Genomic DNA, 20,499 nt, shown 5'->3' on the forward strand with positions numbered 1-20,499 from the left:
GGTGGCGTTGTCACAAATCCCCAGGAGAGTCCAATTGGGGTAAGCCATTCTGCGATGATCTTCCTCAGTTTCCGTAAGAGGTTGTCCGCTGTGTGCCTCTTATGGAAAGCGGTGATACAAAGCGTAGCCTGCCTAGGAACGAGTTGGCATTTGCGAGATGCTGCTACCGGTGCCGCCGCTGCTGTTCTTGTTGCGGGAGGCAATACATCTACCCAGTGGGCTGTCACAGTCATATAGTCCTGAGTCTGCCCTGCTCCACTTGTCCACATGTCCGTAGTTAAGTGGACATTGGGTACAACTGTATTTTTAGGACACTGGTGACTCTTTTTCTGACGTCTGTGTACATTTTCGGTATCGCCTGCCTAGAGAAATGGAACCAAGATGGTATTTGGTACCGGGAACACAGTACCTCAGTCAAGTCTCTAGTTGCCTCTGAATTAACGGTGGATACCGGAACCACGTTTCTCACCACCCAGGCTGCCAAGGCCTGAGTTATCCGCTTTGCAGCAGGATGACTGCTGTGATATTTCATCTTCCTCGCAAAGGACTGTTGGACAGTCAATTGCTTACTGGAAGTAGCACAAGTGGTCTTCCGACTTCCCTCTGGGATGACGATCGACTCCCAGCAGCAACAACAGCAGTGCCAGCAGCAGTAGGCGTTACACTCAAGGATGCATTGGAGGAATCCCAGGCAAGAGAGGACTCGTCAGACTTGCCAGTGACATGGCCTGCAGGACTATTGGCTTTCGTGTGTAAGGTGGAAATTGACACTGAGGGAGTTGGTGGTGTGGTTTGCAGGAGCTTGGTTACAAGAGGTAGGGATTTAGTGGTCAGTGGACTGCTTCCGCTATCATCCAAAGTTTTTTGTCACTGACTTATGATGAATGCGCTGCAGGTGACGTATAAGGGAGGATGTTCCGAGGTGGTTAACGTCCTTACCCCTACTTATTACACCTTGACAAAGGCAACACACGGCTTGACACCTGTTGTCCACATTTGTGTTGAAATAATTCCACACCGAAGAGGTGATTTTTTTTGTATTTTGACCAGGCATGTCAACGGCCATATTCGTCCCACAGACAACTGGTGTCTCCCCGGGTGCCTGACTTAAACAAACAACCTCACCATCAGAATCCTCCTTGTCAATTTCCTCCCCAGGGCCAGCAACACCCATATCCTCATCCTGGTGTACTTCAACAGTGACCTCTTCAATTTGACTATCAGGAACTGGACTGCGGGTGCTCCTTCCAGCACTTGCAGGGGGCGTGAAAATGGTGGAAGGCGCATGCTCTTCCCGTCCAGTGTTGGGAAGGTCAGGCATCGCATCCGACACAATTGGACTCTCCTTGGGATTTGTGATTTAGAAGAACGCACAGTTCTTTGCTGTGCTTTTGCCAGCTTAAGTCTTTTCATTTTTCTAGCGAGAGGATGAGTGCTTCCATCCTCATGTGAATCTGAACCACTAGCCATGAACATAGGCCAGGGCCTCAGCCGTTCCTTGCCACTCCGTGTCGTAAATGGCATATCGGCAAGTTTACGCTTCTCATCAGACGCTTTCAATTTTGATTTTTGGGTCAATTTACTGAACTTTTGTTTTTTGGATTTTACATGCTCTCTACTATGACATTGGGCATCGGCCTTGGCAGACGACGTTGATGGCATTTCATCGTCTTGGCCATGACTAGTGGCAGCAGCTTCAGCACGAGGTGGAAGTGGATCTTGATCTTTCCCTATTTTAACCTCCACATTTTGTTCTCCATTTTTTAATGTGTGGAATTATAGGCCAGTATCAATAGCAATGGCCTACTACTATATATACTGCGCACAACTGAAATGCACCACAGGTATGGATGGATAGTATACTTGACAAATGACGACACAGAGGTAGGTAGAGCAGTGGCCTACTGTACCGTAATGCTATATATTATATACTGGTGGTCAGCAAACTGTGCAAAACTTAAATGCACCACAGGTATGGATGGATAGTATACTTGATGTCACAGAGGTAGGTACAGCAGTGGCCTACTGTACCGTAATGCTATATATTATATACTGGTGGTCAGAAAACTGTGCAAAACTTAAATGCACCACAGGTATGGATGGATATTATATTTGACGACACAGAGGTAGGTACAGCAGTGGCCTACTGTATCGTAATGCTATATATTATATACTGGTGGTCAGCAAACTGTGCAAAACTTAAATGCACCACAGGTATGGATGGATAGTATACTTGACGACACAGAGGCAGGTACAGCAGTGGCCTTCTGTACCGTACTCCTATATATTATATACTAGTGGTCAGCAAAATTATGCACTGTACTCCTACTATATACTACAATGCAGCACAGATATGGAGTGTTTTTCAGGCAGACAACGTATACTGGTGGTCACTGGTCAACAAAACTCTGCACTGTACTCCTCCTATATAATATACTGGTGGTCCCCAGTCCCCACAATAAAGCAGTGTGAGCACAGATATATGCAGCATACTGAGCACAGATATGGAGTGTTTTTCAGGCAGACAACGTATACTGGTGGTCACTGTTGTATGCTATGCCACTGTTGCAGTGCAAACACACAATTGATTTGCAATTAAGCTCACAGTGAGTATTCAATCGCAAGTGAATGACAGGAAGTGGCCGTTTCGTGGGAGGTCATGAAGAGTGGTGGCAAAAAAAACCCATCTCCAGCGTGTCAGTGAGCCTGAATTAAAAGATCTACAGTAATTAAACTGACAGTCAATAGGATAAGGTCAAAAGGTTAAAGGTAGACAGTATAAGTAGAGAAAGACCACCTTTCTGTCAAACTGACAGTTGCTCCACCCCTTTCTCCAGTGGCACTCCCCCTTTAATATTAAATGAGTGTTTGATGTCGCTTTTATATAAAATGTAATATAACATTTATAGAGTTCGATATTAAACTGTATTAAAAGATAATGGCTTTGAAAAAGAGTGTCACGTAACACCAGTTGCAGAATACGCAATAAAGCTGTATCACAAACCAGCTTGTGATGAAAAAATTCACCATTTGAAACTTCATGCATGGCACATAGTGTGATTTTTAAATAGTACCATATGTCATACATGGTACAGGTTTAAAAAGCATAATGACTAATGACCATGTCCATTTTCTTAGATGCACGGAAGCATCACACATGGCACTGATTTAAAAAGCATATTGATTTTAATGACCATGCATGATTAATGATGACAGCACAATTTCAAAATCCTTAGATCTACGGACTACCCATGACCGCACAATTTCAAAATCCTTAGATCTACGAACTACCATGCTTGTAACAAAAACATCTGGTTATTAATGTACACAACGTGTTAATCTCTGCAAAAGAACATTAGAACCACCTACAGGTCATTGTATTGACTCAAAATGACATCTTAATTTTAAACTATCGTGCTTTTAAATAAAAAGATATATATATATTAAACAGTATTAAAAGATAATGGCTTTTAAAAGAGTGTCACGTAACACCAGTCGCAGAATGTCACGCAACGCAGCGCGTCAAATCAAGCGGATGAAAGATGCATATTACACAGTGTTAAAACCAGGTAGTTTTAGCAGCATTGATAAATATTAGGGGTCGGTTAAAAATAAATTTAAAAGATCCGACGTAAGAAAGTGGTTACAAGAACAAGACGCATACACGTTGCACAAACCGGCAAGAAAAAACTATAAAAGGAACATGATTTGTGTATCGGGTATAAACCAACAGTGGCAATGCGATTTGGTTTCGCTGATAGATCTGTCAAAATACAACGATGGTGTTAAATACATATGAACAGTCATCGATATATTCAGTAAGAGGGTGTGGGCTGAAAGTCTGACCGCTAAGAGCGCCGCAACACTCGCTAATGCTTTTGAAAAAATATACCAGCAGGGTGCTGTATCGATGAAGCTACAAACCGATAATGGTAAAGAGTTTCTAAACAGAAACCTAAAAAAGTTGTTAGAAAAATACGGTATAAAGCATTTCACGACCAATAACGATGTGAAAGCGTCTGTTATAGAGCGCTTCAATAGGACTTTAAAGACACGCATGTGGCTCCATTTCACGGCAAAGAATACCTACAGATATATAGACGTTTTACAAGACTTCATACACAGCTATAATAACACATACCATAGAACGATTAAGTGCGCTCCAAACGATGTGAATGACTCAGTAACGCATTGAGTGTCTTCACAATGACCTACGGTGATTACTTTAGAAGTATGAAAGCCCCCGTTTAGGAATCGGTGACCACGTCCGTATTTCTAAATATAAGGACATATTTCAGAAAGGTTACGAACAGAGTTTTTCTGAGGAGATATTTGTTGTACATAGTGTGAACACTAAAGGGCTTAAGCCGCTTTATAAGTTGGCAGATCTGTACGGTGAAGTTATAACAGGTAGTTTTACCCCGAAGAGCTTCAAAGCATACCAAAAAACTATAACAGGGTTTACAAAGTGGAAAAGATTTTTAAAAATAAGACGGTCAGAGGCCGAAAATACGCATTAGTCAAGTGGCGCGGGTACCCCGCAAAATTTAACAGTTGGGTCGCGGCATCATTGATAAAAGACATATAAAGCTCATCACTTTCTAAACAAGACGAGCGATGGATGACAAGTCGTTCTACATAACCTTACCCAGCCTCGGCGGTTACTTTCCCGCAAAATAATATTTCTAACTATACGACAAAGTTGGCTAAACCGATGGCGAATGGGAAGTAGCACTTACTGAGATACAATATCCGCACACGTGGAATACATTGGATTTACAAGATTGTAGACTGCAATTATCATGGGATAGAACGGCGGAGTTTGTGCATTAAACCGGGTTTTTATGAAACAATCAAAGCGTTACTGAACGTAATCAACGCTGAAATTGTACAACTGAAACTGGACGTTGGATTAAGACTAACGTACGATCCGTTTGCACGCGTTGTAACATGCGACAGTAAGCTGTTGTACCTGTAGCGGGTATACTGTAGTTACTACACAGTTTTTTTGAAAGCCACAGATTGTCACTCCATTTGTGTGCTGGATATAAAGGGCAATAGAAATACAAGCAAAACAAGCCTGAATTTACATGTATTATTACTGCCCTTTATCATCCAGCGATCATAGACAGTGAGAATCAGTGGCTTTGAAAAACTGATACTTAGTAAATATAACTGTTGTCTGTTGAAAATCTCAAGCGACCAGGTTCTGGAATACAATGTGTTAAATATGGAGACTCTCACAGGACATATTAAAAAGGATAATCATTTATCAAAGTTACAATAATGAAAACATGCAAGTAACAAGTTCTAGTCAGTTACAATAATAACAAGAACAAATTAGAACACTCAGCTCTTATCCCAGATGTTATAAGATCTGTCCCAGATGATGGTCATCGATTAACTAGTTTAAATAATGTAGTTCAGTCATTCTCCAGGGTCCCGCCTAATAACTTTGTCGCAAGTTACAAGCTGGAGGGGGTTTGTAGAAGTCTACGTCCGCTTCAGCCAGACCTAGCTTCCATCAGAACTACTTGCTATGTGTAAGTCTCTAGGCTTTATAACCCTGCAAGGATACGCTAACATTGTCTTACCAGATATTACATTCAGGGTCTGTGACGCTGGGTGCAGTAGTCATTCAGGATAACATAATATATGTTAATCTAGACAACTGTACCCTTTCCCCTACTTATGTACACAATACCCCAAACATCTTACTAGACAGTTTCCATCTGAGATACTGATAACAGGAACATATATTTATTATAATCAGCCATCCTAAAAGCTGTATACACTTCCCACTCACTATGTCTTTCACACTATGTCAAACGAGAAAGAAAACTTGTAACTTAACGTGACACTAAATTTCTAACTGGTGCCTATATGTCTGCAAAGCACTAATCCTAATAAAATGTATGTACAGTATATAAAGCAATGAGGTCATACATATACAAAATGGAGTTAAACATGGACAAAATGGCATCTAAAAAGTGGTTAAAAATAACACCCCATACAATAACCCATACGGTGAAACAGAACAGCATACATTGTTCCTGTAGAAATACCCAGCACTCATAGCCCTGCTGGTCAGAGAAGGAATCCCAGTACTGAGAGGAGCTGCTGGAACTCTCTACTAGTCCCAGCACCTGCATGAGCAGAACAGCTGTATATTACAGAGCTCAGTAATGGCAGTCCCACGGTCATTGGCTATTGTTATACTGCAGCTCTAGTTTCTAACACAGAGACCTTCCCAAGGGGAAAAGTACCTCCAGGTCCACTTGTCTGACCTCTCCTGTCTTTATCAAGAGTCATTTATATAAAACACTTGTCACATTCAGAAAATAAATATTGGCTCCATTGAATTCATACAGTTGTGATAAGTTACATTACTTATGATACACAAGCTGCATTCAGGCCCTCAGAGTGACTCCGCATGTGATTACTGAGTGTTTTCTTTCTAGTAAAACACTTCCTACATTCAGAACATATAAATTATTTCTCTCCTGAGTGACTCCTCTGATGTATAACAAGATATGACTTGTGGGAAAAACATTTGCTGCACTCATAAAATATAAATTATTTCTCTCCTGTGTGACTCCTCTGATGTCTAATAAGAAATGACTTATGGGAAAAACACTTGCTACATTCAGAACATTTACATGGTTTCTCTCCTGTGTGAATCATCTGATGTATAACAAGATATGACTTCCTGGTAAAACATTTGCTGCATTCAGAACATATAATTGGGTTTTCTCCTGTGTGACTCCTCTGATGTACAACAAGCTCTGACTTCTGGGAAAAACACTTGCTGCATTCAGAACATTTAAATTGTTTCTCTCCTGTGTGAATCATCTGATGTATAACAAGATATGACTTCCTGGTAAAACATTTGCTGCATTCAGAACATATAATTGGGTTTTCTCCTGTGTGACTCCTCTGATGTACAACAAGCTCTGACTTCCGGGAAAAACACTTGCTGCATTCAGAACATTTAAATGGTTTCTCTCCTGTGTGACTCCTCTGATGTATAACAAGATATGACTTCCTGGTAAAACATTTGCTGCATTCAGAACATATAATTGGGTTTTCTCCTGTGTGACTCCTCTGATGTACAACAAGCTCTGACTTCTGGGAAAAACACTTGCTGCATTCAGAACATTTAAATGGTTTCTCTCCTGTGTGACTCCTCTGATGTACATCAAGCTCTGACTTCCGGGGAAAACACTTGCTGCATTCAGAACATGTAAATGGTTTCTCTCCTGTGTGACTCCTCTGATGTACAACAAGCTCTGACTTCTGGGAAAAACACTTGCTGCATTCAGAACATTCAAATGGTTTCTCTCCTGTGTGAACTCTCTGATGTGTAACAAGCACTGACTTCTGGGAAAAACACTTGCTACATTCAGAACATGTAAATGGTTTCTCTCCTGTGTGACGCCTCTGATGTATAACAAGCTCTGACTTCTGGGAAAACCACTTGCTACATTCAGAACATTCAAATGGTCTCTCTCCTGTGTGACTCCTCTGATGTCTGATAAGATGTGATTTACGTGTGAAGCTTCTGTCACACTCAGAGCACAGATGTGGTCTCTCTCCTGTGTGACGCCTCTGATGTATAACAAGCTCTGACTTCTGGGAAAAACACTTGCTGCATTCAGAACATTCAAATGGTTTCTCTCCTGTGTGAACTCTCTGATGTATAACAAGCTGTGACTTCATGGAAAAACACTTGCTGCATTCAGAACATGTAAATGGTTTCTCTCCTGTGTGAATCCTCTGATGTATGAGAAGATGTGATTTACATGTAAAGCTTCTGTCACACTCAGAGCACAGATGTGGTCTCTCTCCTGTGAGACTCATCATGTAAATTCAGAAGCTTAAGAAGAAATTATATCTTTAGTTGGCTAGATCAGGGAACAAGGAGCCTTTCCACGTCGTCTCTTTCCACAGCCTTGTCTTCTATTCATAGTGGGACTCCAGCTCCTTAAGTTACCTGTAAAAACAAAACAAAAAAAAAACATTTTTTTATTTAATAGCCTGAAGATGACCATTGTAATCAGTTGTAGTGTTATATTGTATAAGGAACATGATGCATCTTTATGATGCTGGGCTCCCATTTCCAGTCAGATGTGCAGTACAGAGACCCCTTTCCTCCTGCCAAATGTGTGCAGGGAAGACCAGCTCGCTGCCTTGCTAAGCAGTCTGATCAATATAGATTGCTAAGGGGTGTATCACATGCAGGAGATGAAATGGGCTCGCAGAACTAGAAGAACTGGAATGCTGAGAAGCCAGCAGGATAAGTTCCTGATTTAAATGAAACATAGAAACTAAGGGGGGAATTCAAAGTTGAACGTAGATGTGCTAAATTTAGCACTTGTACGATCATTTACTCTGACATGCGGGTGGATGCCCAGCACAGGGCAAGTCTGCCGTGATGTCAGGGTCAACCCACCCCGCACAGGTATAAAAGCATGGCACAGCGGCGATGCTTATGTACCTGACAAGTAGCTCCCTGCCAGCATAGCTCCTGTGCAGCGGCAGGGAGCTACCCACCGCGCTTTGGGTCGTAGCAGCTGCGTGTGACATCACGCAGCCACCATGGCCCGCCCCCCCAAATGGTCCGGACACGCCTCTGTTGTCCAGACCACACCCCACCAACTCAAGGAAAATAAGTGGTTTACAGAGTGCGCAACAAGATCCAGAAGTCAGCCCAGCAAAGATATAAAGAAGTTTCACCTACTGCAAAACATTTTCACAGTTCTAGGATATAATATTCTCCACTAAGGCGCCTTCCAAATGTAACAAGTCATATTACTAATGCTTGTTCTCTTCAATCTTATACTTGTATTTCACAACCTATAGACTGTGTGTTTGTGTTCACCATCAGGTAAAAATGTCAAATACCACACATGTAAAGAGAGAAAAAATAAGATTTTAAACCTACCGGTAAATCTCTTTCTCCTAGTCTGTAGAGGATGCTGGGGACTCCGTAAGGACCATGGGGATAGACTGGCTCCGCAGGAGACATGGGCACTTTAAGAAAGCACTTTAGGTATGGGTGTGCACTGGCTCCTCCCTCTATGCCCCTCCTCCAGACCTCAGTTAAAGAAACTGTGCCCAGACTTAACGGACAGTACGAGGAAAGGATTTTTGTTAATCTAAGGGCAAGATTCATACCAGCCCACACCATCCACACCGTATAACATGGAATATACTAACCAGTTAACAGCATGAACAAAACAGCATCAGCCAAAGACTGATCTTAACTGTAACATAACCCTTATGTAAGCAATAACTATATACAAGTCTTGCAGAAATATGTCTGCACTGGGACGGGCGCCCAGCATCCTCTATGGACTAGGAGAAAAAGATTTACTGGTAGGTTTAAAATCTTATTTTCTCTTACGTCCTAGAGGATGCTGGGGACTCCGTAAGGACCATGGGGATTACACCAAAGCTCCCAAATGGGCGGGAGAGTGCAGATGACTCTGCAGCACCGATTGAGCAAACAGGAGGTTCTCATCAGCCAGGGTATCAAACTTATTGAATTTTGCAAAGGTGTTTGAACCCGACCAAGTAGCAGCTCAGCACAGCTGTAGTGCCGAGACCCCTCGGGCAGCCGCCAAATAAGGGCCCACCTTCCTAGTGGAATGGGCCTTGACCGGTCTTGGTAACGGCAATCCAGCCGTAGAATGAGCCTGCTGAATCGTGTTACAGATCCAGCGAGCAATAGTCTGCTTTGAAGCAGCGCCAACCTTGTTGGCTGCACACAGGACAAACAGTGCTTCTGTTTTTCTGACTCTAGCAGTTCTGGCCACGTATATTTTCAAAGCCCTGACCACATCAAGGGACTCGGAATCCTCCAAGTTTCGCGTAGCCACAGGCACCACAATAGGTTGGTTCATATGAAAAGATGACACCACCTTAGGCAAAAATTGAGGACGGGTCCGCAATTCCGCTCTATCCATATGGACAACCAGATAGGGGCTTTTATGAGACAAAGCCGCCAATTCCAACACTCGCCTAGCCGAAGCCAAGGCTAACAACATGACCACCTTCCAAGTGAGAGATTTTAACTCCACCATTTCAAGTGGTTCAAACCAGTGCGACTTAAGAAAACTCAACACCACATTAAGGTCCCAAGGCGCCACCGGAGGTACAAAAAGGAGGCTGAATATGCAGCACTCCCTTCACAAAAGTCTGTACTTCTGGGAGAGAAGCTAATTATTTCTGAAAGAAAATGGATAAGGCCGAAATCTGAACCTTAATGGAGCCCAATTTTAGGCCCAAATTCACTCCAGTTTGTAGGAAGTGAAGGAAACGGCCCAGATGGAATTCTTCCGTAGGAGCATTCCTGGCCTCACACCAAAAAACATACTTTCGCCATATACGGTGATAATGTTTAGCTGTTACGTCCTTCCTAGCCTTTATCAGAGTAGGAATGACCTAATCCGGAATGCCCTTTTAAATTTAAAATGGGTCTGACCGAACCGTCCGGTTTCAGGACTACAAACAGGGTTGAGTAATAACCCCTCCCCTGTTGAAGTAGGGGAACCTTGACCACCACCTGTTGAAGATACAATTTGTGAATTGAATTTAACACTAACTCCCTTTCTGGGGGAGAAACCGGCTGGGCCGATTTGAAAAACCGGCGAGGAGGCACCTCTTCGAATTCCAGCTTGTAACCCTGGGAAACAATTTCTATTGCCCAGGGGTCCACTCGTGAGTTAATCCAGATATGGCTGAAAAGTCGAAGACGTGCCCCCACTGGGGTGGACTCCCGTAGTGGAGCCCCAGCATCATGCGGTGGATTTTGCAGAGGCCGGGGAGGACTTCTGCTCCTGGGAACTAGCTGTGTTGTGCAGCTTTTTTCCTCTGCCCTTACCTCTGGCAAGAAAGGACGCACCTCGTACTTTCTTGCTTTTCTGTGATCGAAAGGACTGCATTTGATAATGTGGCGCTTTCTTATGCTGTGAGGGAATATAAGGCAAAAAATTGGATTTACCAGCCGTAGCTGTGGAGGCCAGGTCCGAGAGACCTTCTCCAAACAATTCCTCACCTTTGTAAGGTAAGACCTCCATATGCCTTTTTGAGTCGGCATCGCCTGTCCATTGCCAGGTCCATAGGACTCGTCTAGCAGAAATCGACATAGCGTTGACTCTAGAACCCAGTAAAGCAATGTCTCTTTGAGCATCTCTCATATATAAGACAGCATCTTTATATGTCCTAGGGTCAATAAGATGGTATCCTTATCCAGGGTCTCAATCTCCGCTGATAAGGTATCTGTCCACGCTGCTACCGCACTACAAACCCAAGCCGACGCAATAGCCGGTCTGAGTAAAGTACCAGAATGTGTGTAAATGGACTTCAAAATAACTTCCTGCTTGCGATCAGCAGGATCCCTTAGGGTAGCCGTATCTTGGGATGGCAGCGCTACCTTTTTGGATAAGCGTGTCAACGCTTTGTCCACCCTAGTGGAGGATTCCCACCATATCCTGTCTTTTGCCGGGAAAGGATACGCCATAAGAATCCTTTTGGGAAGCTGCAGTTTTTTGTCTGGAGATTTCCACGCTTCTTCATACAACTCGTTCAGCTCATGAGAAGGGGGAAATGTTACCTCAGGTTTCTTTCCCTTATACATGTGTACCCTCGTGTCGGGGACAGGGGGTTCCTCTGTGATATGCAAAACATCTTTTATTGCAATAATCATATATCGAATACATTTAGCCAATTTTGGCTGTAACTTTACATCATCGTAGTCGACACTGGAGTCAGAATCCGTGTCGGTATCAGTGTCTATTATTTGGGATAGTGGACGCTTTTGAGACCACGAAGGTCCCTGCGATATAGGAACAGACGTGGGTTGACTCCCTGGCTGTTCCCTAGTTTCAGCTTTGTCTAATCTTTTGTGCAATAAATTTACATCTGCACTTAAAACATTCCCCACATATCCATTCAGTCAGGTGTCGGCGTTGCCGACGGAGACATCACATTAATTTGCTTCACCTCCTCACTAGGAGAGCCTTCTACCTCAGACATGTCGACACATGTGTACCGACACACCACACACTTAGGGAATCCTCTTATCTGAAGACAGTTCCCCCTTAAGGCCCTTTGGAGAGACAGAGAGAAAGAGAGTATACCAGCACACACCCAGTGCTAATGACCCAGGAAAAAACACAATGTTTACCCAGATAACGCTGTAATCTGTATATTGCGCCAATTATGTGCCTCCCCCCCTTTTTTAAAAACCTCTTTCACTGTGGATAAGCAGGGGAGAGTCCGGGGAGATTCCTCTCAGCGCTGTGCTGTGGAAAAAATGGCGCCAGTGAGTGCTGAGGAAGAAGCTCCGCCCCCTCGGCGGCGAGCTTCTGTCCCGCTCAAATATACTAAAAACCTGGCAGGGGCTCTTTATATATACAGTGCCCAGCTGTATATATATATATATATATATATATATATATATATATATATATATATATATATTTGCCAGAAAAGAGGTTTTATTGCTGCCCAGGGCGCCCCCCCTGTGCCCTGCACCCTTACAGTGACTGCCATGTGTGAGGTGTATGGGAGCAATTGCGCACAGCTTTACTGCTATGCGTTACCTCAGTGAAGATTATGAAGTCTTCTGCCGCCTCTGAAGTCTTCTTTTCCTCTCATACTCACCCGGCTTCTATCTTCCGGCTCTGCAAGGAGGACGGCAGCGCGGCTCTGGGACGGACGGCGAGGGTGAGACCTGCATACCGATCCCTCTGGAGCTAATGGTGTCCAGTAGCCTAAGAAGCAGAGCATTGAAACTTACAGAAGTAAGTCTGCTTCTCTCCCCTCAGTCCCTCGATGCAGGGAGTCTGTTGCCAGCAGGCTCCCAGAAAATAAAAAACCTAACAAATATACTTTCTGACAGTAAACTCAGGAGAGCTCCCTGTAATGCACCCAGTCTCCTCTGGGCCCAGTAGTAAACTGAGGTCTGGAGGAGGGGCATAGAGGGAGGAGCCAGTGCACACCCATACCTAAAGTTCTTTCTTAAAGTGCCCAGGTCTCCTGCGTAGACCGTCTATCCCCATGGTCCTTACGGTGTCCCCAGCATCCTCTAGGACGTAAGAGAAAAACACAATAGTGTAGAAATCCTTTTTATAGAATACCCAATATATTTAACACATCTCACTCACAAAGTTCCCAGAAATTTCAGGCATATCAAGGTATCTTTATGTTCAAGATTTCCTCAAATAGACTCCACAAGAAATCCAAAATGGACCCAGCTTTCTTTGTGCTTTCAACCTGTAGGATATGCGTCAGAGTTGCCTCCAATACACACACAGCAGAAAGAGAGACCGATCGTGCAATATTCCCTTATACAAATAGGTTTTTTATTTTTACATAAATGCACTCACATGGTAAAGTAGAATAAAAAGCATATCATATGTCTTTATCCTGCAATTCCCAAGAGGACACCACACTGGATTGCTGGGATGGTAGTTTACAGCAAGGTAAGTACGAGTCCCAGTTACCCACAGCTCACCCTTCCAGGCAGTGTACAAACGGTGTGCAGGAATCCATCAGGATACAGAGGACATGATCCCGCTTAAAGCGTCTCGAATTTAACCTTTTTCAAAAGCAGATAGTGCCCATGTAGCAATAGACCTCCCTTATATACCCCCACAATTCGTAAAAAACAAAGTCAGCTGTGGAACAGTTCGTTAGAACATTCAAACGCCGCTCTTCCATTATCGTCACTTCCGGTCACGTGGTCTGCGTCTTCACAGGAACCCCCATCAAGCTCTCACACACTGACCTTCCCGCTTGCGGCTCAAATGCGCTCCATATAGATAATCGTAACTTCCGGTCATGTGGGTCGCTATATCAATGAATTTCCACCAAGTCGCTGTGTGTTGTAATACTAATTTGCGGGTCAAGTGCGCTCCATATGGTCAGTCTCCATGACTTATATACATTTATCGACATTATATACATTAATACATGAATCTATCTATATCTATATCTATATATGTGCATCAATTCTCTATATTACAGGTTGAGTATCCCATATCTAAATATTCCGAAATACGGATTATTCCGAATTACGGAATTTTTTTCGTGAGAGTGAGATAGTGAAACCTTTGTGTTCTGAAGGTCAATGTCCACAAACTTTGTTCAATACACAAAGTTATTAAAAATATTGGCTAAAATGACCTTTAGGCTGTGTGTATAAGGTGTATTTGAAACATAAATGCATTCTGTGCTTAGACTTAGGTCCCATCACCATGATATCTCATTATGGGATGCAATTATTCCAAAATACGGAAAAATCCCATATCCAATATTCTTCCGGTCCCAAGCGTTTTGGATCAGGGATACTCAACCTGTATTTAGTTTGCATTGAGTGCTAATATGTGGTGGTAGACACGCCTGATAGGTGGTGCTAAACACGTCTTTCTAATCATGCACCCCCTAATAAAATGTCCTGCGCACGCCTATGAGTGCCGTATTCATATCTGATGATATAATAGGAACGTTGTTAATAATACGATTTTACTTACCGGTAAATCTATTTCTCGTAGTCCGTAGAGGATGCTGGGGACTCCGTAAGGACCATGGGGAATAGACGGGCTCCGCAGGAGATAAGGCACTTTAAGAAAGACTTTGGATTCTGGGTGTGCACTGGCTCCTCCCTCTATGCCCCTCCTCCAGACCTCAGTTAGGGAAACTGTGCCCAGAGGAGACGGACAATACGAGGAAAGGATTTTAGTTAATCCAAGGGCAAGATTCATACCAGCCACACCAATCATACCGTATAACCTATGATAAACTACCCAGTTAACAGCATGAACAACAACATAGTCTTGGTTCAAACCGATGAAACTATAACATAACCCTTATGTAAGTAATAACTATATACAAGTCTTGCAGAAGAAGTCCGCACTTGGGACGGGCGCCCAGCATCCTCTACGGACTACGAGAAATAGATTTACCGGTAAGTAAAATTATATTTTCTCTAACGTCCTAGAGGATGCTGGGGACTCCGTAAGGACCATGGGGATTATACCAAAGATCCCAAACGGGCGGGAGAGTGCGGATGACTCTGCAGCACCGATTGAGCAAACAGGAGATCCTCCTCAGCCAGGGTATCAAACTTATAGAACTTTGCAAAGGTATTTGACCCCGACCAAGTAGCAGTTCGGCATAGTTGTAGTGCCGAGACCCCTCGGGCAGCCGCCCAAGAAGAGCCCTCCTTACTAGTGGAATGGGCCTTAACCGATTTTGGTAACGGCAATCCAGCCGTAGAATGAGCCTGCTGAATCGTGTTACAGATACAGCGAGCAATAGTTTGCTTTGAAGCAGAGGCGCCAACCTTGTTGGCTGCATATAGGACAAACAGTGCTTCTGTTTTTCTGATCCTAGCCGTTCTGGCCACGTAAATTTTCAAAGCCCTGACCACATCAAGGGACTCGGAATCCTCCAAGTCACGTGTTCATATGAAAGGATGAGACCCCCTTAGGCAGGAATTGAGGACGGGTCCGCAATTCCGCTCTATCCATATGGAAAACCAGATAGGGGCTTTTTTGTGATAAAGCCGCCAATTCCGAAACTCGCCTAGCCGAAGCCAAGGCTAACAACATGACCACCTTCCAGGTGAGATATTTCCACTCCACTGTCTTAAGTGGTTCAACTTCAGGTAATGAGGCCAATTCTTTTTGAAAGAAAATGGATAAGGCCGAAATCTGAACTTTTAATGGAGCCTAATTTTAGGCCCAAATTCACTCCAGTTTATAGGAAGTGAAGAAAACGGCCTAGGTGGAATTCTTCCATAGGAGCATTCCTGGACTCACACCAAGAAACATATTTTTTCCATATTCGGTGATAATGTTTAGATGTCACGTCCTTCCTAGCCTTTTTTAGCGTAGGAATGACCTCATCCGGAATACCTTTTTCCGCTAGGATCCGGCGTTCAACCGCCATGCCATCAAACACAGCCGCGGTAAGTCTTGGAACAGACCGGGACCTTGTTGTAACAAGTCCTGCCTTTGAGGAAGAGACCACGGATCTTCTGTGAGCATTTCTTGCAGATCCGGATACCAGGTCTTTTGTGGCCAATCTGGAACAATAAGAATTGTTCTCACTCCTCATTTTCTTATTATCCTCAACACCTTGGGTATGAGAGGAAGAGGAGGAGGAGGAAACACATATACCGACTGGAACACCCACGGTGTCACTAGGGCGTCCACAGCTACCGCCTGAGGGTCTCTTGACCTGGCGCAATATCTTTGTAGCTTTTGTTGAGACGGGATGCCATCATGTCTATTTGGGGTAGCCCCCACCGACATGCAATCTGCGCAAAGACTTCCTGACGAAGTCCCCACTCTCCTGGATGCAGATCGTGTCTGCTGAGGAAGTCTGCTTCCCAGTTGTCCACTCCCAGAATGAAAACTGCTGACAGATCGCTTACATGATTCTCCACCCAGCAAAGAACTCTGGTGGCTTCCGCCAGTGCCACTCTGCTCCTTGTGCCACCTTGGCGGTTTACATGAGCTACTGCGGTGATGTTGTCTGGCTGGATCAGAACTGGTCGATTGCGAAGTAATATCTCCGCTTGATGTAGGGCGTTGTATATGGCCCTTAGTTCCAGGATGTTGATGTGAAGACAAGTCTCTTGACTTGACCAAAGTCCTTTGAAATTTCTTCCCTGTGTGTCCGCTCCCCAACCTCGGAGGCTCGCGTCCGTGGTCACCAGGATCTAGTCCTGACTGCCGAACCTGCAGCCCTCTAGAAGGTGAGCACTATTTAGCCATCACAGGATATATACTCTGGCCCTGGGGGACAGGGTGATCCGCTGATGCAATTGCAGATACGACCCGGACCATTTGTCCAATAGGTCCCATTGGAAGGCCCTTGCATGGAATCTGCCGTATGGAATGGCTTCGTATGTTGCCACCATCTTTCCCAGAACTTAAGTGCAATGATGTACTGACACTTGTTTTGGTTTCAACAAGTTCATGACTAAAGTCATGAGTTCCTGCGCTTTTTCCTTTGGAAGAAAAACCCTTTTCTGGTCTGTGTCCAGAATCATGCCCAAGAAGGGCAGACGAGTTGTAGGATTCAGCTGAGACTATGGAATATCGAGAATCCAGCGTTGTCGCTGTAACACATTCAGTGAAAGTGATACGCTGCTCAGCAACTTCACCCGTGATCTCGCTTTTATGAGGAGATCGTCCAAGTACGGGATAATTGTGACACCCTGCTAGCGCAGGAGCACCATCATTTCCGCCATTACCGTGGTGAAAATTCTTGGGGCCGTGGAAAGCCCAAACGGCAACGTCTGACATTGGTAATGACCATCCTGTACCGCCAATCTCAGGTACGCCTGATGAGGAGGATATATGGGGACATGCAGGTATGCATCCTTTATGTCCACAGATACCAAAAAATCTCCCCATTCTAGGCTAGCGATGACCTCCCTGAGTGATTCCATCTTGAACCGTTTTATGTAAAGTTTCAGGGATTTTAAATTTAAAATGGGTCTGACCGAACCGTCCGGTTTCGGAACCACAAACAGAGTTGAGTAGTACCCCTGCCCTCTTTGAAGCAGGGGAACCTCTACCACCACTTGTTGCATACACAATTTGTGAATCGCATGTAACACTATTTCCCTTTCCAGGGGTTGTTTCGGTAGGGCCAATTTGAAAAACCGGCGAGGAGGCACTTCTTCGAATTCCAGCTTGTAACCCTGGGAAACAATTTCTATTGCCCATGGATCCACCTGTAAGTGGACCCAGACGTGGCTGAACAGTCGAAGACGTGCGCCCACAGGAGCTGACTCCCTCAGGGGAGCCCCAGCGTCATGCGGTGGATTTAGCAGAGGCCGGGGAGGACTTCTGTTCCTGGGAACTAGCTGTGTTGTGCAGATTTTCCCCTCTGCCCTTACCTCTGGCAAGAAAGGACGATCCACGTGCTCTCTTGCTTTTATTGGAACGAAAGGACTGCATTCGATAATGAGGCACTTTCTTAGATTGTGAGGGAATATATGGCAAAAAATTTGATTTACATGCCGTAGCCGTGGAGACGAGATCCAAGAGGTCCTCTCCAAACAATTCCTCACCCTTGTAAGGCAACAATTTAGTGCCCCCCCTCTCTTTTTTACGCTTCTGTAGTGCAGGACTGCAGGGGAGAGCCAGGGAGCGATCCTTCCAGTGGAGCTGTGAGGGAAAATGGCGCCAGTGTGCTGAGGGAGATGGCTCCGCCCCTTTTTTGGCGGCCTTTGTCCCGCATTTTCTGTAATTCTGGCAGGGGTTAATTTACACCTATATAGCCTCGGGGACTATATATGGTGTATTTTTTGCCAGCCAAGGTGTTAATATTGCTGCTCATGGCGCCCTCCCCCCCCAGCGCCCTGCACCCATCAGTGACCGGAGTGTGAGGTGTGCATGAGGAGCAATGGCGCACAGCTGCAGTGCTGTGCGCTACCTTGTTGAAGACCGAAGTCTTCTGCCGCCTATTTTCTGGACCACCTTCTTGCTTCTGGCTCTGTAAGGGGGACGGCGGCGCGGCTCCGGGAACGGACGACGAGGTCGGGTCCTGTGTTCGATCCCTCTGGAGCTAATGGTGTCCAGTAGCCTAAGAAGCCCAAGCTACCACCACTTAGGTAGGTTCGCTTCTTCTCCCCTTAGTCCCTCGTTGCAGTGAGCCTGTTGCCAGCAGGTCTCACTGTAAAATAAAAAACCTAAACTATTACTTTCTTCTAGGAGCTCAGGAGAGCCCCTAGTGTGCATCCAGCTCAGCCGGGCACAAAAATCTAACTGAGGTCTGGTGGAGGGTCATAGGGGGAGGAGCCAGTGCACACCAGATAGACCTAAAGCTTCCTTTAGTTGTGCCCAGTCTCCTGCGGAGCAGTCTATTCCCCATGGTCCTTACAGAGTCCCCAGCATCCACTAGGACGTCAGAGAAATTATCTATGTGTTCTGAAGTATATTGGCGTGCACTGTAAACCAAGCAGTATGGCAACAGTAACAGTTTCAACACTAAAACATAACTGGATGTGAAAACACAACTTATTCCCTAGAACAGAGGTTCCCACACTGTGTGCCGTGGCTCCCTGGGGTGCCTCGGGACACTTGCAGGGGTGCCCTGGGTTGGTGGTCCAGGACCAATTCAAATTATTCATGGTCAATATAATAGGCAAAACCAGTGCTGGTGGCTGCCAGTCATAAAATATGTGGCCAAACAGAAGCAAATCTTTTCCCTCGCCACACAACTGACCTTAAGGATGACATATAAACGCGATCTACTTCATGTAATATTTCTTTCTAAATTTCTCAATAAGAAATTTTTGGCCTAGGGGTGCCGTGTAAAAAAATTCTGATATTCTAGGGCGCCGTGATTAAAATAAGAATTTACTTACCGATAATTCTATTTCTCGTAGTCCGTAGTGGATGCTGGGAACTCCGTAAGGACCATGGGGAATAGCGGCTCCGCAGGAGACTGGGCACATCTAAAGAAAGCTTTAGGACTACCTGGTGTGCACTGGCTCCTCCCCCTATGACCCTCCTCCAAGCCTCAGTTAGGATACTGTGCCCGGACGAGCGTACACAATAAGGAAGGATTTTGAATCCCGGGTAAGACTCATACCAGCCACACCAATCACACTGTACAACTTGTGATCTGAACCCAGTTAACAGCATGATAACAGAGGAGCCTCTAGAAAAGATGGCTCACTACAGCAATAACCAGAATTTTTTGGTAACAATAACTATGTACCAGTATTGCAGACAATCCGCACTTGGGATGGGCGCCCAGCATCCACTACGGACTACGAGAAATAGAGAAAATAAGAATTTACTTACCGATAATTCTGACGTCCTAGTGGATGCTGGGAACTCCGTAAGGACCATGGGGATTATACCAAAGCTCCCAAACGGGCGGGAGAGTGCGGATGACTCTGCAGCACCGAATGAGAGAACTCCAGGTCCTCCTCAGCCAGGGTATCGAATTTGTAAAATTTAACAAACGTGTTTGCCCCTGACCAAGTAGCTGCTCGGCAAAGTTGTAAAGCCGAGACCCCTCGAGCAGCCGCCCAAGATGAGCCCACTTTCCTTGTGGAATGGGTTTTTACAGATTTTGGCTGTGGCAGGCCTGCCACAGAATGTGCAAGCTGAATTGTACTACAAATCCAACGAGCAATAGTCTGCTTAGAAGCAGGAGCACCCAGCTTGTTGGGTGCATACAGGATAAACAGCGAGTCAGATTTTCTGACTCCAGCCGTCCTGGAAACACATATTTTCAGGGCCCTGACAACGTCTAGCAACTTGGAGTCCTCCAAGTCCCTAGTAGCCGCAGGCACCACAATAGGTTGGTTCAGGTGAAACGCTGAAACCACCTTAGGGAGAAACTGAGGACGAGTCCTCAATTCCGCCCTGTCCGAATGGAAAATCAGATAAGGGCTTTTACAGGATAAAGCCGCCAATTCTGACACACGCCTGGCTGAAGCCAGGGCTAACAGCATTG

General features: G+C 44.9%; 1 protein-coding gene across 2 annotated transcripts in view; it reads right to left on the reverse strand.

Moving 5' to 3' along the window:
* Nucleotides 1-5,250: 5,250 nt before the first annotated feature.
* LOC134936085 (zinc finger protein 84-like) overlaps nt 5,251-20,499 on the reverse strand; it is a 52,977-nt gene continuing 37,728 nt past the window's right edge. For both annotated transcript variants that reach the window (XM_063930996.1, XM_063930997.1), the window contains exon 2: nt 5,251-7,993. In XM_063930996.1, the coding sequence (XP_063787066.1) occupies nt 6,577-7,863 (1,287 nt within the window). In that variant the 5' untranslated portion in view covers nt 7,864-7,993 and the 3' untranslated portion in view covers nt 5,251-6,576. The remainder of the gene's footprint in view (nt 7,994-20,499) is intronic.

The sequence above is a fragment of the Pseudophryne corroboree genome, chromosome 6 (genome assembly GCF_028390025.1).
Source record: "Pseudophryne corroboree isolate aPseCor3 chromosome 6, aPseCor3.hap2, whole genome shotgun sequence".
Taxonomy (NCBI): Eukaryota; Metazoa; Chordata; class Amphibia; order Anura; family Myobatrachidae; genus Pseudophryne; species Pseudophryne corroboree.